The sequence below is a fragment of the Corythoichthys intestinalis genome, chromosome 9 (genome assembly GCF_030265065.1).
Source record: "Corythoichthys intestinalis isolate RoL2023-P3 chromosome 9, ASM3026506v1, whole genome shotgun sequence".
Taxonomy (NCBI): Eukaryota; Metazoa; Chordata; class Actinopteri; order Syngnathiformes; family Syngnathidae; genus Corythoichthys; species Corythoichthys intestinalis.
Genome location: NC_080403.1, coordinates 22632822 through 22648669, shown reverse-complemented (window position 1 = coordinate 22648669; position 15848 = coordinate 22632822). Strand labels below are relative to the sequence as shown.

The following is a 15848-nucleotide window of genomic DNA, read 5'->3' as shown; positions in this document are numbered from 1 at the left end:
TACTGTATTTAGTCATGAACAGCATTTCGTGAATCTGTTTACATTTTACATTATCTCAATGTGAAGAGAAAAAGGATGGAGGCAACAGGGAGAACACAAAAACTCCACACTGATAGGCCCGAGACCTGAATTGAACTCACAACATCCATACTAGGAGCCGGCTGGGCTCACTTATTGTTGAATTTGTATTAATATTTTGTTGCCAAATGTATACTTCAAGTTTGCTATACTAAGTTTTTATGGTTGCATATTCTGACTCGCAAGGTGACCTGGCCAAGCAGCCCTCATCAAACATATATCAAAAGTGTTAATTTTATCTGTATATTATTTTGCCAATTTGCAGTTTGTGTTTGTTTGTTACCGTTTGAGATGTCGGCAGATGAACTGCAGCGTGTCATGGTTGGGCTGAGGCATGCTGTGTACGACGCTCTTCAGACGCTCCACTTTGTCATTGTAGTCAGTCATTTCTACAACAACAATACCGCCATTAATGAAATTTTGGTCACTTTGCTTCTTCTTGTACATTTTACCGCCATTTTACGTGAAAACTTTTATTGCAATTGTACTGAACCTTTCATAATTGTGATATTGTTGTGTACCATCCCAGTCCGTCTACTTACTGACAGTGTCCACCATGTCACTGAAGAAGCCGTAGGGCACCAGCGGCTCAGGAAGCTCACGGAAGAACAGTTTCAAAGCTCCCGTGATAACGTGGATGTCCTCCCACTCGCTCTCATCTAAGTTGAGCTTCTCCTCTGAGGGAGACCAGAGAAAGGAGAGAATTAGAGCGGAAGAGTTGCATAGGAAACAGTACCAAAATGGGGACCAACGAGGCCCAGAAATTAAGGCTTGTAGATGCTGTGCCGGTGAGAAAATAAAGATTAAGAGTGAAAGCAAGAAAATGCAAAATATTGTCACATACAATAAAGTAGTTAAATAAACAAGCAGAGTAGCTGGAGCATTTTTGTTTCGTCCACTAGGTGGCAGCTTCGGACCACTGCATGCATGTTCTCATAGCATGTATAGCAGAAAGTCCTGAGGGACAAGTAAAAAACATAAGTACTTAACAAATGTATGAGAGCACTCATACCGTTCATCTACACTTCAGGCATGATGGATTTCAAATAGGCTCCACAATTTTTTAATTGTAAATTTGAACATAAAACTATTAAAACTATAATGTTCAGGGGGGAAAAAACAATATTATTAATTTGTATTTCCATGCATTTGTTAAGTACTAAATGCTGCAGGTCCAGAAAAACCATCGGAGCTCGACACAAAACCAGGCAAAAAGAAAAAGCCCTGGTCCATTAGTGTCTACCTTGCACCAAATCTGCTGGGAACATGTAACGGCCATCAGTAGTCACCGCCCGCTCTGAAAGAATCACATGGTTACTCAGCAGACTTCCCACTTTTAGCGCATGGATAACACCATAAAATACAAGTTATAATAATAAAAGCAACAATATCTGCAATATATATTTTCACAAGAGTGCACTCTCATATGTGGTGATGTGCCTGTGTTCAGAATTAACTAATCACAAACTGTCATGTTAGGGGGCAACATTGATTAACCCCGCATCCATACATATGGGCAGTTCAAAAAAGCTTTTTCTGAGATATTTTTGCTTTCTTGTTAAAGCCTGAAAATAAAATGTTAAAACACCAATGCATATTTGAGTCTGTTCACAATCGAAGCAACATTTTCCTTAATTTATTGATGAAAAGTGTATGTGTCTTGACATTTTTCTTTTATCATAACTAGGAAGGGACAGTATATCTGTACATATTTGCCTTAAAGAAAATAAAAGTCATCTCAGAAAAGAGGGGTTATATTAGTCTGTTGATTTTTCTTGGCAACCCACCATATTTTTAGCGAATGTGATTAATTTGAGGCCATTTCTTTCTGTACCAATTGTTTGCACAAAATAACTTCATTCTTTCAATCAATGGGGACCGGGTAAGTCCCGTGGTGACTGTGTCTCCTGATGGTCGAGACGGAAACAATTATTTGTGTGTGATTTTCTTTTTTTTTTTTTTTAGCAATTTCGGGACATTTCTTAAACAATCACTTAAATAATTAAATGTGTCCTTCCTCTGGCCACGGTGCATCCTCCCACCAATTTTGACATGCGATTCATAGACTCTGAAATGCCGGTCAGACTGACAGATTTTGGTGGGTAGTATGATGGCATCAGGAATAATTAATGTCCATGGTCTAAGAAATTTCACTTATGGTACATGAGCATTTTAGCATTGCAATAGCAATACATCACAATGTGAAATAATACATTTTGGCACTACTGTCTGTACTTAAGCACAAATACTTACCGTGGTTGACCAGGTAGCGTAGTTTCTGAATGACAGCCAGGTTTCCGGAAACCCTGTAGATGCCATCAGTGTCCAGTCCTGCCACAACAAACACAACTGTAATTAATAGAGAAGAATACTCAGTGGCTTAATTATACTATAATGTGTGCATTGCTTGAGTTTTAAAAACCGAGACTGCCTCGTAAGGGACAGAAATCAAAATAGGTATTTTCTCCCACACCAGGCAGAGTCTCAGGGCATTATAAAAATTGCTCTGCAGAAAGGCATGTCATTTATATTTTATTTGGCAGCAGAACTAAAGTAGAAAGCCTCTATTTGACTGCTGGGCCGAGGGACTGCAGGTCGGATTCTGCGTGTATTTTTTTTTTTTACCTCTCTTCTCCACCGTCTCGGTGCAAAGCCTGACAAAGCGAGGCACCGTGCTCTTCTCCCGCTCACACAGCATCTCCAGACGACAGCCAAACACCTGATCTGATGTGCAGCGACAAACACCAACCCACACACACACACATTTTTTCAGAACCACTGCTGCGCTGGGAGACAATTTTTTAATGCCACAATAAGAATAGTGTATGTGGATTGATTCACCCAAACAATGACATGTAAAGTTAAGAAAATAAGTAAGTAAATAAGTAATAAGTACACTCTGCAACTTTGCAAGTTCTCCGACTTTGAAATGATGAGCAGGTTTGAAATTTTCATGGTAGATACTTGTCCACTGTGAGAGAATCTAAAATAAAAATCCAGAAGTCACAGTGTATGATTTTTAAAAACAATTGATTTGTATTATACTGCCGCAAATAAGTATTTGAACACTTGAGCTAATCAATGTTAATATTCATATGCATGTTAATATGAACTTTTTCACCAGGTTTGCACATACTGCAACAGGGCTTTTGCACCACACAGATCTTCTCCAGATCAATCAGGTTTCTGGGCTGTCACTGAGAAACACCGAGTTTGAGCTTTCTCTAAAGATGGGTTTAGGTCTAGAGACTGGCTAGGCCCCTCCAGAACCTTGAAATGCTTTTTAAGAAGCCACTCCTTGGTTATTCTGGCTCTCTGCTTCGGCCCATTGTCATGTTGGAAGACCCAGTCACGACCCATTTTCAATGCTCTAACTGAGGGGAAGGTGGTTATTCCCCAAAATCTCACAATAGATGGCCCTAGTCATCCTCTCCTTAATAGTGTAGTCGCCCCGTCCCATGCACAGGAAAACAGCTCCTAAGCTTGATGCTACCATCCCCATGCTTCACAGTAGGGATAGTGTTCTTGGGATGGTACTCGTTATTTTTCTTCCTCCAAACACTATGAGTGAAATTAAGACCAAAAACTCTCATTGTTATCTCATAAAACCACATGAATTTCTCCCATGACTCCTCTGGATCATCCAAATGATTTTAAACTATGACGTCTTAGTGTATTACCAGCAGTAACCTTGGAAATGGTGGTCCCAGCTCCTTTCAGGTCATTGACCAGCTCCTCTTGTGTAGTTCTTAGCTGTTTCCTCACCATTATTGGGATCATTGAGACCCTACGATGTAGATATTGCATGGAGCCCCAGTCCGAGACAGATTGACAGTCATGTTTAGCTTCATCCATTTTCTAATAATTGCTACAACGGTGGATCTTATATCACCAAGCTGCTTGGCAATAGCCCCGTAACCCTGTCCAGCCTTGCAGAGGTCTACAATTCTGTCACTGGTGTCTTTGGACAACTCTTTGGTCTTGACCATGTTAGGAATTGGAGCCTTCCTGATTGTATGGGATGGATAGGTTTTTATATGCAGCTAACTGCCACAAACAGGTCAAAAAGTCAGAGTCCACTCCACTTATTCGTTGAATCTTTTAAAGATGACTAACAGGTCTTTGAGGCTTACAATTTTAGCTAAAAGACAGGTATTCGAATACGTATTTGCAGCAGTACAATACAAATAAATTGTTAAAAACCACACACTGTGATTTCATTATTTTTTTTCCTTTAGATTGTCTCCCACAGTGGACAAGCACCTACCATGAAAATTTCAAACCCACACATCATTTCTAAGTGGGAGAACTTGCAAAATCGCAGGGTGTTCAAGGACAATACTTATTATATATTGTTCTTTTCGGGGTGCTAAACCAAAAACATTGAAATAAAGATTTTTATCGATCATTTGAATAAAAATGTAATTTACCATTGCCATAGCAAACAGTAATGTTCAATAAGGATTCAGCTTAATAAAATTAAAGCCTATAATTTAAAAATGAGCATTTACATGTATAGCAAAATTTGTAAACCAAGGCAAATAAAACATTGACTAGAAACACCCATTGAAAAAGATGTTGCATATAAAATTGAAAAGATTAAAACCTTCGGTGTAGTGTACCCTTTAAAAAAAAGAAAAGAAAAAAAAAACTCCCCTGGCCAACAATTTATTGGCATGGAATCAAACCTTTTCCATTCTTCGATTTTACCTTGTCAAGAGTTCTGTATAATAATTTCGGCATTAATTTAGACATTAGTTATTTTTCCTGTTAAGCCATGTTTTACTTTGGAAGGACAATACTTGCTCCCCCCCTCCCCTTTCCCTTAGCTTGAGGAGACTCGCTTTGTAACTTGCATTTAAGTTGTAACATAGACTGCTAAATAAACTCATGCTAGCCACAATTTTTTAGGTTCTTTTTAAAATCCCAAAAACAAACAAACAAACAAAACATTTCTACTAATTATTTGGGTAAAAAAATACATATAAACATGTTTTGGAAAAAGTCATTTATGGGTGGTAATTTTTCTGATTGACATTTTGCTGTCCCCCAAAATTTAAATCCACTAAAAAGGACGCCAAAAAAGGCGTTAATGTACCTTTAATGAGCCCCTTCTCCTGCAAGGCCTGTAGCGGCGGCCTCTTCAAGATGAGCTTCTTCAGCCTGGTTTTTACCCTCTTCTTCTCAGTGTTCTCCAGGTTGGATGCCGAGCGAGGGACTGCAAGGGGAGGCAAGGACGGGCAAGAGGAGAAGAAGGAGGAGGAGGTCAGTGCGGGGTGTCCTAGAAGGTGCGAGGGAATGGTAGTGAGGATGAAAAGTGGGAGTGCCGGCCGGCGCCTCAGGTGTGACGAGGCCGACGGCGGGATGAGCTGCCACGGTGGCCATGCTAAAATGTAAGCGGGCTGGATGGAGGAGAAGATGGAGGAGAGGATAGCCGGGTGTAAGAACCCTGTGTGGAGGTTGAGAGAAAGCAATAATGATGATGATGATGATGATGACGACTTAAGTAGAACTGCATGTTTAAGATTGGCCTTTTACTGTAGGCAGCCTAAACACAAATTTTGATATGACAATGTTTCGAATTTCTTGTCGGGATAATGAATGCAATAAGGATGATTAGGGGAAATGTAGAGGAGTAAAAGTGAAATTCTTAGAAAAATCAAAAGTAAACCTAGGTGAAAAATTCTGCTAAGTATTTACACTCCCTTGCATTACAAGATTGGGATGAAGTGAAGGGAAGAGGTGAAGGCGTGCAAGGCGGATGCCAAAAAAGGCAAGCGGCGGTACTTACGAGACGCTCTCCTGTCATCCTCATCGCCGCTGTGGTCCAACATTTCCACGCTCCCAGCCCTCCTCAAGGAATATAGCAAAACGTTGTCTAGTGGGTTTTCACGGTCCTGTTGAAATCAGAAAAGCGTCATTGCTAAAATGAAGCAGATTTAACATATCTCTACTGAGAATTTCTACTGCCCCTCACCAGCCTATCAATGACATTCTGGATGGTGTGGTACCATTCCTTGATCAGAGAGTCCGTCTCTGACTGTAGGAGGAATTCGTTTCCTGTCACTGTCCTCAGCTGGAAGGCACACATTTACAAACATGATGTACTGTACTACTATGTGTGAGTGAGAGGAGTGTTTTTCACAGCCGTGTATTTACCTTGAAGACATTCTTTTTGCTGGACAGCTCATTGGCCCAGTGTAGTTTGGCTCCTCTTAGGTCAACACTGCTCTCGGGGCAACTGTTTCCTGGTTTCTGGTGTCATTAATAAAACAAAAACAATTCTCATTAATAATACATATATTGTACAGAATTCCCTTTGCTGCTGTTTAGTTTGGATGTTAGAAGAGACTTTACCATGTCTATGCTACAATCATAATCATTACTTATTTTATACAAGACAACAACAAAGACATCTGCTACTACTTATTAAGTTGCTATAAAAGTAGCCATTTTTGTACACAAAAAAAGACATTATATGCTTGTGCGTAGTTTTGTTACCGAAATGTTAAGCAGATTTTCTTAAAGGAAAGCAGGTGGTAGTTTTAAAAGCAGATGTAGCCTAATTGCTTTTTTATTCATATTTACTATGGCAGTAAACTTAAACTGGCATTAAATATTAAATAGCAGTGCCACCATACTCATGTTTGCCCGTCATGTCTTTTATAACTCAACACAACAGTGTATCCTCCACAAGTCTTTTGAGAAGTCTTACCCAACTGGAAGGTGTCTGTGATTTGGGGTCTTTGAAGAAAACCAAGCTGTTTCCAACCAGCACCACCCAAGATGGACTCCAGTTTTTTCTACAATACAACACATTGGGTTCAACCAAATACCGAGCACACGTGTTTCTTTTGTGAAGCCACGTTTAGCTGCTGTTTTACCTTAAACGTAATGTTTCTGACTGTCCTGTTTGATAAGAAATGTCACTTTGCTTTGGTGGTTTATTAATCATTAGATTTTAGTTAGCGACCTGGTATCAACAGGACGTGAGCCCAAAATGCCCCAAAATCAACAGAAAGTGTCTTCGGTGTTTACCTGCAAAGCAAAGCTACCATTGCAATTTCTCCAGAAATTCCATTTTCTAGTTATTCGAGTTAATTAATTAATTTTTTATTTAATTTTTAGTCTACAGCATGTTTAATGAGTTTTCTTATTTGCAACATTCACATTACATTCCCAACACAATATGTTCAGGTACACCAGGGGTCAGGAACCTATGGCTCGCGAGCCAGATCTGGCTCTTTTGACAGCTGCATCTGGCTCGCAGACAAATCTTTAATAATTAACTCATTTGCTCCCAAACACGTATAAATATGTTCTATTTTTAATTGTTTCGGTGTCCCAAAGACGTATTTATACGTCTTTTTCTCAAAAAAGACATCTCTGGGTCGTAATTCAATTTAGCTCCAAAGCACAAAGCTGAAAATCCATTTTAAAGCAATAAAACTGGCAACTGGAGGGCAGTAGCGCATTTTGTAAGACCCGCAACCCGATTCAAAGGCAACGAACGGCCAAGCCGCTCGGCTAGGCACCGGCGGAAGACGACCGAATGGATGCCAGGCGGCGGACGACCGAGCAGAACAACCGGGACCACTATTGCAGCGGACTATGTCTTTGAGTCCGTGCTGCTCGCGAGCGTAGCCCGCAGAGACTCAAATAAATTCATCTTTATGAGACAGACGGCGATGAGGGAAAAGTTTAACCGGCTGTCGCGGCCAGAACAGCGTCATCTTTCAGTTAGTTATGTGTAAATAAATTGTTACGTTGCTATCAAAAGCTCTATTTGTCTGTTGTTTTTTATCTTATTTTGTAAAAGGAAAACATTATTCAGATGTTTGCGATGTAACTAAAGCAAAAAATAGCTGTGTATAAGTCAAAGTTATGTTTGAAATGTGTGCTTTCACAAAAAGCTCAATTTCTCCGTATTTTCATTGGAAAATTGCTCAAACTAAGCTATTTTCTAATGCTGATTTCTAAAGAATGGAAAAAGATATGAACTAACTTTTTTTTCTGCTGAAAGAAGAGAGTCTAATCTTTCTTTTGGTGGGTTCCATGTTTATATAGCAATAGAACAGAATTTTCTGTGGGCCTTGAAAATAGTCAAAATCCAGTAAAACGGCCGGGAGCGAAGGGCTTTGCTCCGGTGAAAATGGCTAGGAGTGAATGAATTAAAAACACAAAAAGTTTGTTATATTCCTTTGCGCTGTTACTGGCATCACCAAGGGGCCACTGTCCCATTTCAATACGTAGAAGTAGAAGAAGAAGAAGTGGGCGAGCGTAAGGGGAGAGAGAGAGACAGGTGTACAGAGAGAGTTGCGCGGGAGTGCTGTATTGAGTGGCTGGGTGTCCCCCACTGGTTTTTGTTTGTGTTAATAAAATCTCCGATAAAAAGCCATCCAACACGTCTATGTGTTTTTATCCACTACGCCACCTCCCCGAAGGAAGAACTGGACGTAGGAGCGACGACGAACAAGCCACGGAAATCGCCGGTCCACTCCCGACTACAGTTCGGAGTTGAGAGCACCACATTACCAAACAGTGCAGATTGGTAACAGCGCAATGCACGAAACGGCGACGGTCACCGGCGACTAGAAAGCTTGCAGTAATTTTAGTGGGAAAGTGGCAACATACATTTTGTTCTATCTATCTATCTATCTATCTATCTATCTATCTATCTATCTATCTATCTATCTATCTATCTATCTATCTATCTATCTATCTATCTATCTATCTATCTATCTATCTATCTATCTATCTATCTATCTATCTATCTATCTATCTATCTATCTATCTATCTATCTATCTATCTATCTATCTATCTATCTATCTATCTATCTATCTATCGCATAGGCAACAACGCAGATGAGGCAGAGACACTGTTCAAGTGGGGTTGCTGTATTTTGCTGTCGAAAATAGTGGCCGATGAGCGCATGTGCGTGGGATCAGCACAGAAACTCCCCTCGTTTTCAGTTTCGTTTTCTGCGTTGTTAGAAGCCCTTTTGACAAGATGGCAAAAACAAAAAAAGACAAGGAGTATCTACTTTTCAGCAGGACATAGGGACATAAATGCGGGACCGTTTTTTTCTCTCGCTTTGGATGAGTCAACAGACATAAGCTATTTATCCCAGTTCAGAGTGATTACAAGGTTTGGACTATGAAAGGGACAACAAGAGGGGAGGATTTATTCAAGTTCTTCATTGAGTTGGCTAAAGAAAAAAATCTACCGATGGATAAACTTGTTTCGGTGTGCACTGACGGTGCTCCATGCATAAGTTTTGTCAAGGCCTGCATGAAGCTCAGCCCCAGCAAGTATCAACCAGACTACAAAGCCATCAGCAAAACCATGCCGCACCAGAAGTCGCATTAATGGTAAGAAATACTCATCATTGATTTGCAACAACATAACAATGACTTATTGTACTTTAAGTGTTGAAATGAAATAAAATGCACACATTACTTGTATTTTTAGTTTTAAACCTATTATATGGCTCTCACGGAATTACATTTTAAAATATGTGGTGCTCATGCCTCTCTCAGCCAAAAAGGTTCCCGACCCGATCTTTACTGTATTACAATAAATCTCCATTATCCATCACCTGAGTTTACGACCTCCTTCTGCAATTTTTGTCTTGTTCAAGAGTCCAGCCTTCTCCAACTCCTGCAAAGGGAGACGCATCATGTAAAATGGACTTTTTTACGAGTTGTATACAAAATGTTATGGCCGTATGGCCAGTATGGCCGTCCATGATTTGGTAAGCAGGCTGAGGAAAATTCACCATTTTCAAAACCCTTTGCTCCTCCCTAACAAAATTCTGAGGTGACCCCAAGGACTAAAATCTTTATAATGAAAATAGTTTTAAGTGCACCTCAACTATTACTTCTTTATAGTACTGAGAAAACTTAATTTTCAGTGACTTTCCAATGACAGGGGAAACACTTGGGAGTTGGCACAAACTACTTCAATAGTTCCCGCTGCCCATTTGATCTGCAGAAGGGAAGAAGTCCTTGAAAAATGTACTTCAACAAAATGGGGAATAAAAGGAAATTTCATGTCAAAGTAAAAAGGTGATGATTTCCCCTCACTGGAGTGTTGCCGTCACCGTCTGGAGAGCTCTCAGGAGATGGCGGTTCAACGACAATATTGGTCACATTGCATGGGCAGTCTCGGCACTGCCGGACCAGCTGGAAGAGAAAAAAAATGGTGTCTTGTTGATGTTCAAGCTTGAATAACAAAATCTGCCTTAGGGAGCATGCTGAAGTGAAGGGATACCTTGCCGTTCTCGGGCAGGATCATAGACTGTGAGTGTGAGAGGTTTTGCTTGGTGTCATGCAGGGGTGCCGAACCGTGACACGTCGGGACGGTGGTTTCGAGAGCCATCGTGCAAATGGTGTCGGAGGAGGCAGCACGCTGCATGCTCTTCGCGAACACATGCGAGGCGCAACGAGCAAAGAAAGCAGATGTAAGAACTGTGTTATATTGTGGAAAATATTCAAACAACAAGTGGTTTGTTTTTTATTCTGTTTATTGTTGACTTTTTGCAATGAGTTGCCCCCGTAAACTTTCAGACTGGTGTGAACTCTTTAGATTTGTTTGACTTTTGGAACTGAAAGTGTGGATTGAACTCCAGTTGTACGATTTTGGCTGCTTTTCAAATGCAGTACACTTCTCACATTCAAAGGAGAGACAACAACTTTATGACGTGCATCCTTAATTTTTTTAAGGTGTAATAGTGGAGAAAATGTACGTAAAGCCAGTATTTCCAGGAAGTGGCTGCCTTTAGGGAAATGCTGGTACTATTTTAGTCAATCATATGCGATAATCAAAGATTGCCTGCCCTTACGCGAGACAAAATTAACACCTAATCAAAGTCACCACTGCTCGAGTCCATCAGCGTTCATAAGTGGGTATAACTGATGTCACAAAATGACTGCGCTCGTTAACAGTGTCATTTGTTGTGTTTAAACATATTTTTCTCTATTATCAGAGGTCTAAGAAATTTGCGATTTGCATACTTAAATACTTTGAGCAACAGTATTTCACATAAAAGTCATTACCTCCACCAATAGATCAAACCTACGGAAGGCGGAAAATTGATATTCGGTTCTATATGTTTGTTTGTATGTTTGTGCTCAAGATTGCTGAAGAATGAATAAAGGAATTCTTATCAAACTTGCTGTATATATTTGTAATAAAAAACAGAAGATATGATTGCATTTTGGAGTAATGAGGTCAAAGGTCACAGAGGTCAGAAAATAAATTTTGTGATAACTTCATAATGGATTAGCCTTACATAGGCTAATCCTAAAATTTGCAGGGTAGAAAAAAGTAGAGTGCCCACTCTACCAAATATGGTGATGCTTTGAATTTGGCTTCTTTGGCGGAAGTCTGCTTCCCAGTTAAAATGGGCAGCCCTTCCCAGTTAAAATGGATTAAACGTCTATCGGCGTCAATGGCAGCGAATAACTGAACACTTTTTATAATTGTGTAAAAACAAAAAGCAAGAGGAATTTTTCATGCCGATGCAGCCATAATTAAGTAGCTATTCCCAATTTCTTTAACCTACTTCTCTCAACAATCGAACCATACATCCCAGAAACATGCGCGTCTTCATGCGAGGGAGATTGAGCAACTAGGAGGACTTTCCAACTGAGACTTTAAACCAAATGCAGTCACACCCCACTGTGATGCAACATGTAACACAAAGAGCTGCTTGGGTAACAGCATTTTTTTTTTTTTTTAACACCATGATTTGCGATTTCACCACCTTAATATTCATAAATGCTGATCTCTTGGAAACTAAATCATGTAGCTGGCATTACTTGAATGCATTTTGTCGGAATACAGTGAAGAGACGCAGCTGTGGAAAAGCTAATAATAAGGGCTCATTGATTTTCATGAGGTGAATTCTCTCTTCAAAAGCCCACTTCTACTCCTCTCCTCACAAAAACAAAATAAAAAAGTTAAATGACGTGAAAAAAAAAAAGTTTTCTCCATATAAATTGATTAATCGCCCAACCTTAATACATTAAATGATTCATGCTAGGGCTCCAGTCACAACAGGGAGTTGGGGAAAAAAAGACCCTGCTCAAGCAGTGACAATTTCAAAAACCTTAAGAACCTCCTTTTCCATCCTGCTGTGTTGAGAGGACCAGATTGTAAAAAGCGTCAACTGTTCTTTTGTGTGCAAGGTGAAATTCAAGGTGATTACATTCCCTTTTTGCAGATTTGTGTGTTGAGAAAGACGAGAATTTCACCTGTTTCATCCGCCAACTGCTGTCTGTCTTCCTCTGGTGGCTCCCAAAAAGGAAATCGGGTGAGAGCTACAAAAAAGTAAGTTTCACTTTTAGTCCAAGCAACGACAACTGCAGAAAATGCGTTGATAAAACGCTTTAAAATAACTGCAACTAAGAGGTTGTAAGAATGGACAGGAAGGATGATTTTTTTTTTTTTTTTTAACTCGAGTCTCAAAATGTGGCGAGACCATCAGAACTCAAACACACACACAGTCAGGCCCAATGAAAGACTATTTGTGTATCAAAAGACTTACTGCAATCGTGTTCATCTCCACCATGCGTTCGAAACCCAAACTATATTGTCGCCAAGTCTTCTTGTATCACAACAACACCCTGTTTCACGCCGTATTTTTAAAAAATAAAAAAGGACAAACTGTCTCATCTTTCCTTCCTCGCTGGGCTGGCCTTACTTCCTCATTGAAGGGGGAAGCTGTTTTTATCAGTGCGTACAGTGACACGAGCAGGAAGGTGCGCACTTAGCTGTCACTATGACGCCAGGAACATTGCCCCGGCAACCGCAGCAGAACAGAGTGTTTGGTGCCAAGGCTTGACCTGAGCGGAACTTACCATTTATAATAGCATTGCAAGGTGCCAAGGGGATAACACAATTTTCTGCCAGTTGTCAATTAGTTCGTAATTTAAAGAAAAATCAACATGTCCTTTTGTTTTTTTTCCCCCAAATACTTCACAAAACGTATTCTAATGTTGTTATTTAATGTTAACCAAATTGTGAGCAGCTACACCAAGTCATTGTAGACATTATTTTGACCACCAATCGGTATCTAATGAACAAACAACCTTTGCAACTACAGAATCAAGTTATCTTATCTTTCAGTGCCACCATTACTACCCCAGCGTCATTGTGGCGAGCAATATTTCAGAATTTTAACAACATGATGATGCAATATTCCCCATTGTGAGAACTGAGAAGGCTCTTTTTTATGCATCAATGACAGAAATAGTGCCCGGCTTGTCGGGAGCGGAGAAAAGAAAGGTCTAAAAAACAACAGTTTAATGACTAGACTGTAGCCTTGATTTACTTCAAAAATCTTAGGAATGTTCCATCATAGCAAAGGGGGTTCACTCTTACTGTTTGCACCTTTTGTTTTTGAAATTGCAAAAGAAAAAAAAACATCCTTTGACTTTTCAATTAAGGAAATGTATTGAAAATTTGATGGCATTACTAATATAATATATATAAAGATGTGTGTGTCCGTGTGTGTGTGTGGGGGGGGGGGGGGGGGGGGCTGACAACCCGCTGTAACAAATCTGCAAAATTTAAATATAAATTTTATAATATAAATGTATATAAATTAGGGCTGTCAAAATTATCGCGTTAACGCGCGGTAATTATTTTTTTAAATTAATCACGTTAAAATATTTGACGCAATTAACGCACATGTCCCGCTCAGACAGTATTCTGCCTTTTGGTAAGTTTTACAGCAAGGCTTTTTGTGCTGTCTAACAGCGAACTCTTGTGGTCGCTTTGCGACATGGTTTATTGTTTTCTTGCCAGTTCAATATGGCTGCACGACGTCTCGGGCTGACGCCTACTTTGTAATGTTGTGCTTATGTGATCCTTGGACAAGATTTGTCCGTAAGTATGGTTGTTGTAAAGAATATACATATAATGTTAGTAAGCGAAATGTTATACTTTTTGTATGAGACGCTTTTTGTTTATGTTTAGTGAACCTGTATAGCTTGCTAAGCTAACGTTGTTGCTAATGCAATGCTTGTGTATTTTTTGTTGTTGTTGTAGTTATACGACGGTCAAAGAGGACAATGGTTTGAGGCCATTTTATTAATAAATCAGATGAAAAAGGAAGAAGTCTGATTATTAAGGCGTCGTTCACTAGCTGTCTAGCTTTGGAAAAAGTAGACGCTTCGGAGTGAGGACAGCATAGACAGATTTAAATGACAGTAGAGTGAAATGCCCACTACAGTCCTTATGTACCGTATGTTGGATGTATATATCCATCTTGTGTCATTCCAACAATTTATTTTACAGAATATATATATATATAATTTACAGAAAAATATGGCATATTTTATAGATGGTTTGAATTGCGATTAATTGCAATTAATTACGATTAATTAATTTTTAAGCTGTAATTAACTCGATTAAAAATTTTAATCGTTTGACAGCCCTAATATAAATTTTAAATATACTCTATATGGATAGTACATAAAACTTTTTTTTTTTTTTTTTTTAAACAACAACAAAAAAACTTGCAAATGCAAATCCCTTTTCATATTAAGTAATTTAGTGTGTACAGGCTCGTAATTTATTCATTCATTCTGGAAGCATGCGTAAAATCAATTTTCTCCCTTGAAATTTGTTAAAACCAGACACTTAAAAAAAGCTGGCTGAATTAAATTTCAATTTAAAAAATTCCATTTTACAAAACATAAAAATTCACTAGGGTGCTCAACTTATGTGGGCTTAAAAAATAAAAAAAATAAAAAAAAACGCATGTGGTCTATGAATTATTATTGAGTCACATGACACAGCAGATGGCTGTGCTCCTGCTCAGTTAAAGCATGTACTTTACAATGTAAAGTGACGTATATGGGTCAGTGCACCTTGCACTACCTTGACAGGGGAATCACACCTTTGATGGTGTGTTTTTTCCCACACAATCTATTTTGGATGAGCGTGGATAAAATATTGACGCAATAGTGATGCAAACAGAAGGTGTTAAATGCTCATTTAGGAGAATGAGGATCAGGCCTGGGATGATTTGTCGTGTAGATGTCAACGCTGATATGAAATTTACTATTTCAGCCCATTTAAACTGATGCTGAATAAACCCCAAAAATCGCACCATCGTGTATCGTGCTGTTTAAACGCAACAGCAAGTGGTGAAATGCATCTGCAGGGGTCATGAAGAGTTTCAAGTCAGATGAGTGATTTAGATGTAGCAATGTTTTGGGTTTTTAAGCACTCATGGGGTCTAATGGCTTCAGCTGCTCCGCATCCGATCAAAGCGGTATTACCTCATTATTCCCTGCGGAGGGATTAGCCCGTCGTAAATGCGTCACGGGCGCAGTTAGAGTCAGTCAGCAATGATGGGGCAACTACGGAGATGTAATCCGACTTTTTAATTTAGCCGGGCTCTTAATCTGGAGCGCAGTGCCCATGTGCACACTGGAAGAACATGACAATGACTTCCCTGGCTCACTATTGTTAATACTTTATCTTGTTCTTGCGTTATTCTGAGCATTAAGAGGCCAGGCATATTGCTAAAGCATACACTGGCGCATGAATTATGATAATGTTATTAATAACCCATGATTATTGCATAGACTCCTCATTAAAACATTGTCGCAACATTCTGAACCATCCGCTGTGCACACTGTGGGCCATTACACCAGTAAAAGCACTTGAGAGGAATTATTGCATGAGAAAATAAACACGATAAAGTACAGTACTATATGTACAGTGGCTAAAAGTCTACACACCCCTGTTTAAA

At 39.4% G+C, this 15848-nt stretch overlaps 1 protein-coding gene across 3 annotated transcripts in view; it reads right to left on the bottom strand.

The window, feature by feature from the left end:
• arhgap9 (Rho GTPase activating protein 9) overlaps positions 1–15848 on the bottom strand; it is a 55185-nt gene that overhangs the window by 9201 nt on the left and 30136 nt on the right. Inside the window, exons 8-21 of one of the 3 annotated variants that reach the window (XM_057847270.1) lie at positions 12337–12402; positions 10352–10498; positions 10165–10263; positions 9678–9739; positions 6794–6881; positions 6238–6333; positions 6056–6154; positions 5870–5975; positions 5177–5296; positions 2704–2802; positions 2332–2409; positions 1322–1375; positions 621–755; positions 362–467 (exon numbers count right to left, since the gene is read on the bottom strand). In XM_057847270.1, the coding sequence (XP_057703253.1) occupies positions 362–467; positions 621–755; positions 1322–1375; positions 2332–2409; positions 2704–2802; positions 5177–5296; positions 5870–5975; positions 6056–6154; positions 6238–6333; positions 6794–6881; positions 9678–9739; positions 10165–10263; positions 10352–10498; positions 12337–12402 (1355 nt within the window). The remainder of the gene's footprint in view (positions 1–361; positions 468–620; positions 756–1321; positions 1376–2331; positions 2410–2703; positions 2803–5176; positions 5297–5869; positions 5976–6055; positions 6155–6237; positions 6334–6793; positions 6882–9677; positions 9740–10164; positions 10264–10351; positions 10499–12336; positions 12403–15848) is intronic. The other 2 variants (XM_057847271.1, XM_057847272.1) reach the window with 2 other exon arrangements.